Source organism: Aulostomus chinensis, chromosome 24 (genome assembly GCF_037954235.1).
Source record: "Aulostomus chinensis isolate RoL2024-O1b breed Wild chromosome 24, RoL_Achi_v1.0, whole genome shotgun sequence".
Taxonomy (NCBI): domain Eukaryota; kingdom Metazoa; phylum Chordata; class Actinopteri; order Syngnathiformes; family Aulostomidae; genus Aulostomus; species Aulostomus chinensis.
The window spans coordinates 9,893,103-9,905,213 of NC_141343.1; the positions used below are offsets into that span (position 1 = coordinate 9,893,103).

Here is a 12,111-nt window from a genome sequence, read left to right on the forward strand (position 1 = left end):
CATAGCGACGGCGTGGCTGCGGCCTCTCTCAGCGGGATATGTCGCTTTTCCGCAGTGTACAAAACGAGAGTTCAAGGCGTTGACTTATCCTCATGAGTCTCCACATTCCTAATCCGAGCATATATGGAACGTCCTGGAAAAACACAGTGGTCCACCCCCCACAATTAACTTCACGGACACACCGCCGGCGCCGGTTGCAACTGGAAGCCCTCAGAAGTCTTGTGGAGTTCAAGCTTCAGATCAGAGCTGTTTTGGTGGCACAGGCGTGCGCTATAAAACATTAGGCAGGTGGTTTTTAATGTTGCATTCATGTTAAACAGGATACAAAAGTCTCTAAAACACAAGGTAGCGAGAGGGACAGCGACAGACGCAAACCTTGAAGGGACTCCGGAGGCGAGACACACCATCACACTTGGCATAGTTTCTTTGATGTTATTTTGTCATCCCCAGCAGCTCCCCTCCTACGTCTTTGGCGCACTGTAATCTTGCTTTTATTCTCTGTGCCAGGCTTGCAGTCAAAGATAATCAGTGTCACCTAAGTTTAATTATTGCGATAAAAATCTGAGATAAATGTTGTTGCTTCAATGTCGGTTGTTTTCTATTAATACAGAATGGAAATTCTCTCTCTTGATATGTCACAGAATTAAAGAAGAGTTCTCGATGGGAAATTAACACTAGGATTGCTCGTGTTCCACCCCACAGGCTTTAATTAACTAGTCTCAGGTAGTCTAATCTTATCATCAAAGAATGCTTTTTCAACGCCCTGACCTGTGTGCGTGACACCGAGAGAGACAGGATCGTTAAAAAATACAGTAGACGGATGACATCCTCACCAAAGAGCTGCCAAAAAAGGTGCAGGGATTTCATGTTTCTCTCTCTTGCACTGGCTAGCAAATCAAATCCAATCAAATCCAATCAAATAGCAAAATATAAAAGCATTTACACATTCTTGTCACACTGCTGGAAACAAAGGCTGAATGGTGTCTGCCATTTTCAGGATCCGGACAGCCTCCGACACAGCAGCCTCAGCCAGGCGGCGAATATAATACACAGCTTTTCACAACTCAGTGTTTGTCCTACAGAGAAACCCAACCCCATCAAACCCCATTATCTCCAAGGCTACCACTTACTTCCAACTGGAGTACAGATAGCTGCTTATCTATTGGTTAATAATGAAAAAAGAAAAGAAAAAAAAGAGAGCGTATAGCAGATAAAGAAAAAAGGCGGGATAGAAAGAGAGAGAGAGGTGAGGGGAAAGGCGACAGGGAGCCGAGAGATTTCCAGGGACAGTTTCATTCTCTGAAAAGGGCAGGCAGAAAGAGACCTCCCGCTGTAATGCAGCAGCCAGGCTGAAATAAATGAAAGCTCTCTTCTCTGAGGCTAAACAGCAGCCTTCATAATAAAATAAACACACACACACACACACAATCAGGACCCCCCCCACCCCCCCCCCCCACCAACCTTAAAAGTTTAATGCACATCTCCCCATATATTGTCTTGGTCGGTAAAACAAAGGTGATCCGAGCTCGCCCCGGTGACGACTGAATACCCCCCCTCACCATCAAGTCACCATCGTGAAAAGAAATGGCTCCACCTCTAAACTTTTTTTTTTTTTTTAATTAACTTGCAGCCTGGTGGTGGAGAGTCAAGTTTTAGACAAAGACTCCAGTGTTCTCTCCCAGGTGATATGAATATCAAAGAGACAAGTTGCTGTGAATTAAGCAGAGTTTCTTTATTAGGGGAGAAACTTCAGAGAGAGACAGATGTGCTGAGGACGGCCTTGTGTCATTTCTCTTGTGTCAGTCAGCTTTCATTCGACACTTTGATATATAAACGCAGACGTCGGGGTGGGGGTGGGAGGGGGGGGGGGGTGATGAATTTACTGTGAATCCACGTTGTTTTCAGAACTTTTAAATCTTCAAGGTTGTCCCTCGATAGGAATCGCAGATCATAATCGATGACGTCTCTGAGTGAAAGCGGTACGACGGCCGCCCGGCGGAGGGGGAGGAGGGGGGGGGGGGGGATTCATCACGGCAGAGAGAGAGAGAGAGAGAGAGAGAGGGAGGAACAACTAAAAATGAAAAAAAAAAAACTTTTTCAAACACATTTCCCTTTATTGGCATGGTGAGGCTGATGAGAATTGCACATAAAAAATAAAGATCACAAGAAAGTCATACAATAGGTAGAACCACAAAGGCATTGGTAAGGACTTGGCAGAAGGCAACGTGGATAGGACACAGACAGGTAACACCCATAGTGACCCCCCCCCCCCCATCGCACACAAAAACACACACACACACGCACGCACGATTCCAGAAACACACACATACCTTACTAAAATCTCACCCGTACGCACATTTGCTCACACACAATTTGTCCTTCCAAAGAAAAACATGATTACCCAACAAACGTTTAAGCAGTGGCAAAGTCCTCAGTAGGTTATTAAAAAGTCTGCCACAGTTGAAATTTGAACCAGAAGGTGTTATAATATATTGCTACTCTAGGCAATTTACAAAGCTTTTTTTTTTTTTTATTACAATGATTAAAGCCACATCTATCAAATGGGACACGACACCATTACCCAAACGCTACACGGACAGCAAAAAAGTAAAACAATGTCTTAGAACACAGGTAAAGGATTTTTTTTCTCCCCTCCCTTCCCTCAACCAATTTTTGCCTCTTTGCATCATAAAAATGAGCCATTTCTTGTCTGCAGAGTCAAACTCCATGAAAGAAAGCCTGTGATCAGCAAAGCTTTCACACAAAAGATTTTTTTTTCTTCCCCCCCATCCCCACGATGGAAGCTGATTCTCTCATTACTTGTCTCACGCTGGAAACGGGATATTAATTGAACCAGAAACCACAAGGTTACCTTTTATGTCATGTCGACGGCGCCGTGATATCTGGACTGTGAGTTGGGATGGGGATGGGGATCGGGATGGGGGGGGGGGGGGGGGGGATGTGGTGCGGCATGCGATACATAGTTGAGTAGTTTTCTTTAGGCTTATAGAATGTCATTTAAAATCTGCCAGTTCAGACGTCTGAGAGGCAGATATCCAAAGTGGTATATAGTGTATGTACTGCCGTCCTGGAATAGCCATGCACTACACAACAAACAGTTTCAACTCGACACATTTTACACACAGGGGGGACGTTTAAGAGTCACGTTTGCACAGATGTCACAAGGTAATGCGTGCATTACAATCACATAGACTCAATTACATCTTAAAGGGAATAGCAAAGTGGGACAATCAAGTATTTTCCGCACGGGGGTGGGGGGGTGTGGGGGTGAGGGTGTGATGAATGGTGATGAACTGTAATGCCAAGATACTGGAATGGAGTCATTCTAGCTACAAGCGACTGGGTAATGGGTCAAGTCCAAAAATCACACAACAATATGAGCTAAAATACAATTCTGAAAAATAATTTATTGCTTTTTATATTTTTTTTCTTTCATTTATATTATTATCATTATTATGAATCATCTTGTAATTACTGTGAATATTATTATTAGTAGTATCATCATTGTATATATGTATTTTGTACATCAAATACAAGATCTTTAAAAAATTCAGGAAAGGAAATTGTAAACTTTTGTTTGGCATTCACATAATAATCAAGCGTTGAGCGGAGCGGTGACACAGTGGTAGAACAAAATTCCTGCAAAAAATCCTCTTATTGCTTCATGTTCTACATTAGTGTGAAACAAACAAACAAACAAACAAACAAACAAACAAACAAAACGAGTAAGTGCTGCAGATCTGACGGAACGTGGAGGCAGAGATCACTAAAATGATGTGTGTGTGTGTGTGTGTGGGGGGGGGTTGTGTGTGTGTGTGTGTGTGTGTGTGGAGTGATTGGCTGGATGGACTGATTGTTTCGGAAAGGCATAGAAGGTAATTATATCCCCACCAAAGCGTTTATTGTACACCCTGTCTAGTGATTGTAAGTTAAATTTAAAAAAATAAAAATAAAAAAATCGAAAGTTAAACATAAATAGCAGAAAGGTCTTGCGATGTACTCCATGTAAAATGGAGCCCATAAATATTTTTTTGATTCAAATATTGAAATAAATAGATAAATATGTGTTCGATGATTGAAACGATTTGAATGCATCATTCCATACAAAGCAAACTCAAATCAAACCGAGTAGTGTGTGTGTGCGCATATATATATATATATATATATATATATATATATATATATATATATATATATATATATACAATGATTGCTTTAGAAATAATTTAAAAATGGGGTACCTTTTTTTTTTTTTTACAATCATGAAAAATACGTTAAAAATGCATTTTACACCGGCTGTATAAGCAAAAACACTGATTGAGAAAACTTGACTGGTTTTTTCCCCCCCAACAAAATAACTTAAAAAAGGACGTTTGTTCACATGCTCCCTTAAAATGAGCAATTGGACACATTATTTTTTCTTTTTTTACAATCATATTATGTCTTCTAAACATCGTGTAGGTGTACAATATGTTTAACATCATTGTCATGACTACAGATCGACATTCTGAATTAAGAAATTTCCCCCTCATTTTTAAAAAAGTCTGCGTTTTACAGTGCATAGCTGTAACAAATAAAGAACTTTATCCGATATGTACATAAAATAAAAATATTCCTTTTTATAGTATCTGTAAATACACGGCTTCATTTCTCTTTGAAATGTAGACAACAATGTTACCTTGAAAATATTCAAGATACAATTCCCTATACTCTTGTTCGTAATGTAACACCAGATCCAAACACCACATTTTAAAGAGGAAAAAAAAAGAAAGAAAGAAAGAAAAAGATCAACAGCAAAACAAATCTGGCTGAATAAGCTGCATGTTTTCACCCCCAAAGAATTGTGGGCATTGTAGTGCTTGGAGAAAAAAAAAATATATTTCAAGAAAGTTTTTTTTTTTTTTTTCCTTCTTTCACTGATGGTTGTACAGCAGTAGAGTGCACCAAACCTGTGCACCAGGTTCTGAGGGTTCACTGGCTTTCCCAGAATGCAATGTCTCTTCCCAGCTCTTCAGCAGCTATGTTCATGTAAACTTTATTTTTGATATATTCATTTATATTGATATAGGTCTATAGACTTATTCTTAGATACTCTATGACATAGAGTGTAAAACTTCTTGTGGTCTCGTCATCCAAGGAGCGCGAGACAACAGTGAGGTATCAGAAGTCCCTCTTTGTGACAGACAGCAGGTGCCACTGAGCTGGTTACCTTCTCAGGCTGCGCTGGGCCTCCCTAAGCAAGCTGTCAAAATCCATGGAGTCATACTTGCTCTTTGTGGAGGCTGGATCAAAGTCATCAGAATGGGAGTCTGAAAGAGCACAGTTGGATTCTTATCAGAGACGTGCAAAGCAGGATTTCTTTGAAAATGCTCATAAAGTATTAGCGTCACCTTTCTGATCTTGGTCAAAGCTCACAGAAAACCTTTTCACGATAATTGCTAAGTCACATGTGGCCACTAATTTGGGGAAATAGTCCCATTTCTGATGTGTACATTTCAGCAATAAATTGTCAAGTGCAAAGAGGTGTCCCAAGGTCATGAACTCGTTTTTCCCTCATTCCACTTTTGACTCATTACTTTAGTCCACCATGTATATTTAGCGTGAAGCTAATGACAACCGCAACTAACAGTGAAACTGCCTCGAAACCTCTGTTTACAAAACCTGTGTTGCAGTGCATTGTCTAGTGTTATGTCGTCGTTGTTGTTTTCAGCCAGCTGTGTAGCCAGTAATTCACAAACACTTTGATTTGAGCTATAAACAAACAAAACTACAACCATTCCAGTCTGGACTGGAAAGCAAATCGGTTGAACTAGTCATGCTCGGAGCTAACGTGAATGAGTGCCAAACTGCAACTCTTAAAGTCAACTTGTTTTAGTTCAAATCAAAGTGCTTTTTATTTATTGAGCACATGGCTGGATAAAGATGAGTGTAGAAGTGTTCTGAACTGGACGATATACTTGGGAATTTGTAGTAGCCTATGTTCTGGAGCTGCTGATTTGTTGCTATAGCCACCGTTAGCTTCAAGCTAACTATAGGTGCCTGAATCTTTCTGCACACTGGAATCACGAAGAAGTAATACGGGAGGGAAAAACATCTTTGTGAGCTCAAGACACCAATTTGTGAGTACTTGAAATTCATAATACACTTGGAATTTGAAGTATAACCTCAAAACCAGCCACAAGTATATACAGTCGATAAGCTGAAGCCAAGACAAGGTAGCTGTTACCTTAGCACAAACACTTTAAACAAGAGGAAACAGCAGACATAATCTGAAGGACCTGCCTCACTGACAAACAACTGCACATTACAATTGTACATAATCATGAAAAGATTATTGCATGTATGCAGGCTGCGGTCAGAACATGTAACGGTTCAGCACAAATGTGACATTTATCCACACAAAACAAACCATTGTATTCTGAATAGTGCAAACAGTAGAATATCCGCCATCAGCACAACCTTCATACAGAGAATAATGACCAATATATCAACATCGGAATCCTCCCCCAGTATCAGTGTTGACATCTGCCCCCCAAAATCCCAGTATCGGTCAAGCTTTAAATTGAGAAGGAAAACTGTTTCCTCTGGTTTCTATTCTTTGTACAAATGTAAGCCACTGATTGTTGGCTGTATTCTGAGAGAAGGATTGATCTTACTCTGCGTTGTGATACAGCTCAAGATGGGAAGTTGACTCTTTGAATTTGAAACAAGCATCTGCTGCATAAAAAAGGACAACGATCAAGATATTGCACCTCAGTACGGAGTGCGGTGCTTTGCTGCACTACCTGGTTGCGTATTTACCAGCAAATTCATATGCTGCAAACTGAAAACACTGTTTTTCATCCAGAGGCTGCAGATGTGAGAGTGTGTCCTTCTGTCTCTCAGAAGTCCTGTTTTTCCTGATCAACCTGATAATACATAGAGTATCTTATCTCTGCCAACAGACAGCTTCACAAATGGGGCCCCCAAAGGGCCCAGCAGCACACGGCGATGGCTTTGAGAAATGGGAATGACCATGGCAGCTTGGAGATACCAGTCATGATCTAATGCAATGGCCGAGAGCTGAATTGTGTCACGCTGCGCACCTTGAGGGATGAAAAATACCCTGGTGCTCTACTTAAAACTAATGGACATTCTCTCTGAAAAAAAAAAAAAAAAAAAAAAAAGAGCCAACAAGACTGAGAAGACAGGGAGCGGTTCGGATGCTACACTGTTAGAAGAATCTGCCTTCCTCTCCATCTCTTTTTCCTGCTGTATCAGTGAGGGGAGCAACAAAATGCTCTGCTGCTGACAAAGAGGCGCTTGAATGAAGGCCTTTCCATTCCAGCAGACTGATTAGTCAATCTCGGCATAATGCCTATCCTCAAGGCTTTGGGATTAGCAACTGTTTCTCTGTGTGTCAATTTCTCATCCTGCCCTCTGTTAAAAAGCAGATGGCTTCAAGCATGTGCTTTGAAAATGTATAGTAAGCGCTTCATTTACTGAAGAAAGTGCTTTTTTCTCTCCCAAGTGACCCATTGACCCTCTTGTAGCAGTGCATTATACATTCCTGACCTCAGATTCAGCTGTAAATACATGTGAGAGGCTGCAGTTCCAAGAGTCAATACCTATCTTACATTCTGTAACCAAACGGAAAAGATTATCTTTTGTTGTTGTGCGAGGCTTCACATAATGGATCATCAGTCCTCCAAGTTTGAATGCTCCATTATCACCACGTGTGACGAAAAGAGGAGACGTTTTTTAATTTTTTTTATTTTAGCATGTTTAAAATGGGTCATCATGCCAAACGGAGGAAGCCCCGATTTCATTGATAGTTGCATTATTTATTCAATGAGTCATTCATCCTTTTGCTACATCCATTTAGCTACAGAATTCTGTCAAAGATTCGTGACTAAAATAGAAGCCTTCTGTAGCTTCCACCATCCTCAGCTCATCTACTTTGTCCATCTCTACATCTCTGCGAAGGAAAAATGCCTGGAAGTGCTATTCCATTTACACATCTACAATGTTTTCCTTAAGATTGCACAGCTGGCATGGCAAGAAATGGATCCCGGTGTGACCTTTGAACTCTTGTTCACCTTTTGCGTGCATGGTGGAATTGTTGCACGCACAGAGACGAGTCTTTCTTCTTCTTTTTTTTTAACCTGGAAGCATCTTTCAAGCTCACTCCCTTTTATTTTTTTTCACCAACATCCTTCCAGCCATGCTAAAACGCCGCACTAACACAGGGGTCTAATGAATAAAGAGAAGAACAAAGCGGCACTCACCCAAGTCTGTGTAATGTGATTTGCAGAACTGCTTCTGTCCGCCAAAGCACAGCTCGAACTGAGGCTCGTTTGACCTGCGTAAAGTGTGTCCGTTCTCAAGGGCGGCGAGGGCGTCACAAGTGTAGCGGTATGTGATGAAGCCAAAATTGTCCCTGGTCAAGAATAGAAAATGATACATCAGAGAGATGCTGCGGGGTGGGGCCTTCTCTTAGATGACGATTATGCTATTTATATGCAAAAGAGAATCAATAAAAGTGCATCTTTGGGGCTTCTTTGGCCTGGAAATAGATGGACTGGGAGTCTACAGAAGCTCTGTCTCTGTCTTAGGCATTAAACGCCTTTGCTCCATGTTTAATGGTCACAATCTATTACATTAAATCCAGAGGGTAAACATGCTCAAAATATTTCCAATCCCCCAACACTTCCCCTACACACACACACCCACACACACGCCCGCACGCACGCACACAAATGCGCAGAAAGCCCTGAGGCCTTACCCATCGTCCCTCAAGTTCACTGCACATTCTTCAATTTCGCCAAAAACTTCAAAGCGGTGCTTCAACTCTGTCCGGGTGCAGTCGGACCTCAGTCGCCCCACGTACACAACTCTTCTCTCCTCCTGCTTGTTAAGAGGAAAGACATAGCAGAGGAGGGAGATTAAAAGGGGGAGTCAAGTCCCCCCCTCCACACACACACACACACACACACACACACACACACACACACACACACTTTTTCTTCACTGAGCCCTAATGAATTGGTCTTGATCACTCCTGTGGATACTGACTTCATGCCCCTGTTTTTGTCCTTCTTCTCTGCCTGTCTGTTGTGTTCCTGTGTGATTGGTTCGAGCTTGCTTCCTCTTATCTGATAGAGTTGCAGTTTGGAAGTGCCTCCGGTCTGCCTTGGCATTACAATTCTCTCTGCCACTCATCAACCAGCGGGAGACTGATGTTTATCAAATGATGCAATGTCTTCTCTTTGGGGCTTCTTCTTCTTTCTTAACGTCTAAAAATAAAACTCTGTCGTGACTCAGCGATTCATCAGAAACTCTGAAGTTACACTCATGACACAGAAAACTAGGCATTATTGCTGCAATGCTAAACCCAGAAAATGTATTTTGACTTTCAAGTCGTCACAAATAGGTGTCTTGGGTTCACAAACATGTCTCCCCCCCCCCCCCCCCTTTTGTGAGCCCAGAATCCAGAAAGAGCCAGGCATATATGTTTAGCTTGAAGCTACTCGTGACTGACAGCTAACAATGGCGAAATGTCTGTTTGCAGGCTCTTAAATGCAATGTGCAGTATATCTACATCTTCTTTATCCAGCCATATGCTCAAACATTCACAAACACTTTGATTTGACCTAAAAACAAACTCTACTACTTCTGGTTCAGCGCTACATGAGCGAGCACAGATGTGCAAGAGAGGGTAGCTTCTAAATGTGCTAGCTGGAACGTTACATTCTAGTTTAGAGGAGCACCAAACTCGATTTGTTATGGTTATTTTACAGCTCAAATCAAAGTTTTTGTGCTTTACTGGGCATAAAGATGATAAAGAAGACATTTTATTTTGGACAATGCAATTTAGAGAATGTAAACCAAAATTTTTAGAGAGTTTTTCTGTTGGTAGCTATCAGTTACCATTAGCTTCAACCTAAACATGTATAGCTGGCAATTTCTGACTTGTGCAGTCACAAACAAGTACTGCAGGAGTGTGTGTGTGTGTGTGTGTGGGGGGGGGGGGGTGCATCTTCCTGACAACTACTTATGATTACTTGAAAGGCAAAAAACACTTTTTGGGTGAAGTATCAGTTTAAGAGCAGCAACAATGACCCAGAGGGCAGAAAACATGGATTTCCTTGAACCTTGGAGGACAAAAGGGTCATTGCCGAATAATGAAGGAACGAACTGCACCAGGCTGCAATTATATCTTCTGAGTAGTTTAATTGCATCTGCTAATCATATAACACCACATAAGCCTTGGGCTATGGTGCATCACTAGTATTATTTATTTATTCAGTCATTTATACTTGCTGTTACTGGGGTAAGTCCATTGAGGCAACATTCAATGCAGTAGTTGGCTGCTGTTTCACTAAAATTAGCCCTGTTCGTCTTACAGGATATAGAGTTCTTCAGAAAAAATACTAATTAACTACAAATTACTGCTTTTATACTTTTCACTTCCATGCTTGCATTCTGTCTGAGACAAAAATAGTACTTGCTGAATTAGAGGTTTAGTTGCTGACAACTGATAAATAGGCGGAATTTTCTTGATGGCACCCTGAGGGCTACTTGTGTATGCGTGTGTGTGTGTGCGTGTGTGAGTGTTTGGGGGTGATTGAGGGAATGAGGCAAAGACAGAGTGAGAGACAAACAAACAGCAAAAAAAAAAAATGATGCTTTCACATTGCTGGCCATCCGAACTCAGTTTGACAGCTTGAGGTTTACTGCTAGTAATTGTTCCGTCTCTCCACCTGCCAAGCCATGTTTGCATTACTGCATCATTTAATGTGTTCTTTATCAATGGGTGCTAGTAGTGTTGGCCTGGTACGAACCCAAGTAATTTCACACTGAGAGGAAGAGATCAGAGGTACAGAAGAAATGTGATATTCACTGCATATCGTGTTTCTGCTTTCCACTATTTTAACATTTTACCCCTGCAGTGTGATTAATACGTGTTTCCAGATGACAGAGATGAAAATACGCCACCAAGAGACTAAGAGGAAGGGTCTGTTGCAGTTGAGACATTGGCACGTGGCACTGAGCTAGAGGCTGCCTCATCCTAGGTAGTGTGTGTCTGTGTGTGTTTTCATGTGCCACAGCAATGATTGCATGTGCTCTTTTATCTGCACTGGCAGAAAAGACTTCAAGTCAAACACAGGAAGGAAAAACAAGGCGATGGAGGAAATGAGGTGACATTTGACTCACTATTGCTTTTTGCCTTTGCCTATCTCTCTGCTCGGCCCTTTCAAACTCCCGCTTCTCGTAGTCTTGGCGGCACTCTTCCCTCTTCAGTCTCTCATGCTGATACTCCTCATAGCTGTCATACCTGTGGAGGAAACATTTATGACATCATGTACTGTTGAAGCACAAAAACCACCTGTCTTCATTACGGAGTCGTCCTGATTGTTGAAAAGAGGATTGCGAAAGAAACAGATAAGTGAGTTGTTTGGGGATTGCTATGATTGTGGAGCCTGTAGGAGAGCCAGCACCCAGCTCAGCTGGGGATCTGAGCAGCTGCAACTGTCAGCAGAACTTCACATGTCATTACTTTTTGCTTCGTTAGGGCTTCATCAAGAAGGAAAGTGCAACTTTCTCCTCCACCCCTGACGAGCATGGGACGTGTCTGTTAAGTTTTCAACTGATGAGTGACTCTCCGGCTTGTCGGGTGTCATTAGGCACGTGGGTGCCAAATCAGCTCGGAGCACTGGGATGGTGTCAGTCTCCCTCCCTCTTGCTGTCTACACTTTGCCAGCGCTTGTCTGCATATGAAATGGTCCCCTCAGTAGCGGCTCATGGAAAACTACACGGGCGCTAAGTTGAATAAGCGTCATGACACAGCCGGGAGCATCGGCTCATGAGGGAAGTCACTAGTACTGTCACCAGTCCAATGAAATAATCAATTAAACATATTGGCAATGAAATGTTTGTCAGGGACAGACTTTATCCTGGGTGGTGACAGAAAATGTTCTGCTGCTGTTGTTGTCTGATGTGACTGCTAGTTTATTTTTCATACCAGCTCCTCCTTGTTTACATCAGGATGTCTTTTGATTTTTGCCAGACAGTTGCTTTGAATAAATGTCTGCATGAAACTTAAAAAGG

At 41.8% G+C, this 12,111-nt stretch overlaps 1 protein-coding gene across 6 annotated transcripts in view; it reads right to left on the reverse strand.

Moving 5' to 3' along the window:
• Positions 1–2,116: 2,116 nt before the first annotated feature.
• ppargc1a (peroxisome proliferator-activated receptor gamma, coactivator 1 alpha) overlaps positions 2,117–12,111 on the reverse strand; it is a 290,984-nt gene continuing 280,989 nt past the window's right edge. For 4 of the 6 annotated variants that reach the window (XM_086197063.1, XM_086197061.1, XM_086197066.1 and 1 more), the window contains exons 10-13: positions 11,218–11,338; positions 8,786–8,910; positions 8,289–8,440; positions 2,117–5,330 (exon numbers count right to left, since the gene is read on the reverse strand). In XM_086197063.1, the coding sequence (XP_086053189.1) occupies positions 5,227–5,330; positions 8,289–8,440; positions 8,786–8,910; positions 11,218–11,338 (502 nt within the window). In that variant the 3' untranslated portion in view covers positions 2,117–5,226. The remainder of the gene's footprint in view (positions 5,331–8,288; positions 8,441–8,785; positions 8,911–11,217; positions 11,339–12,111) is intronic. The other 2 variants (XM_086197062.1, XM_086197065.1) reach the window with 1 other exon arrangement.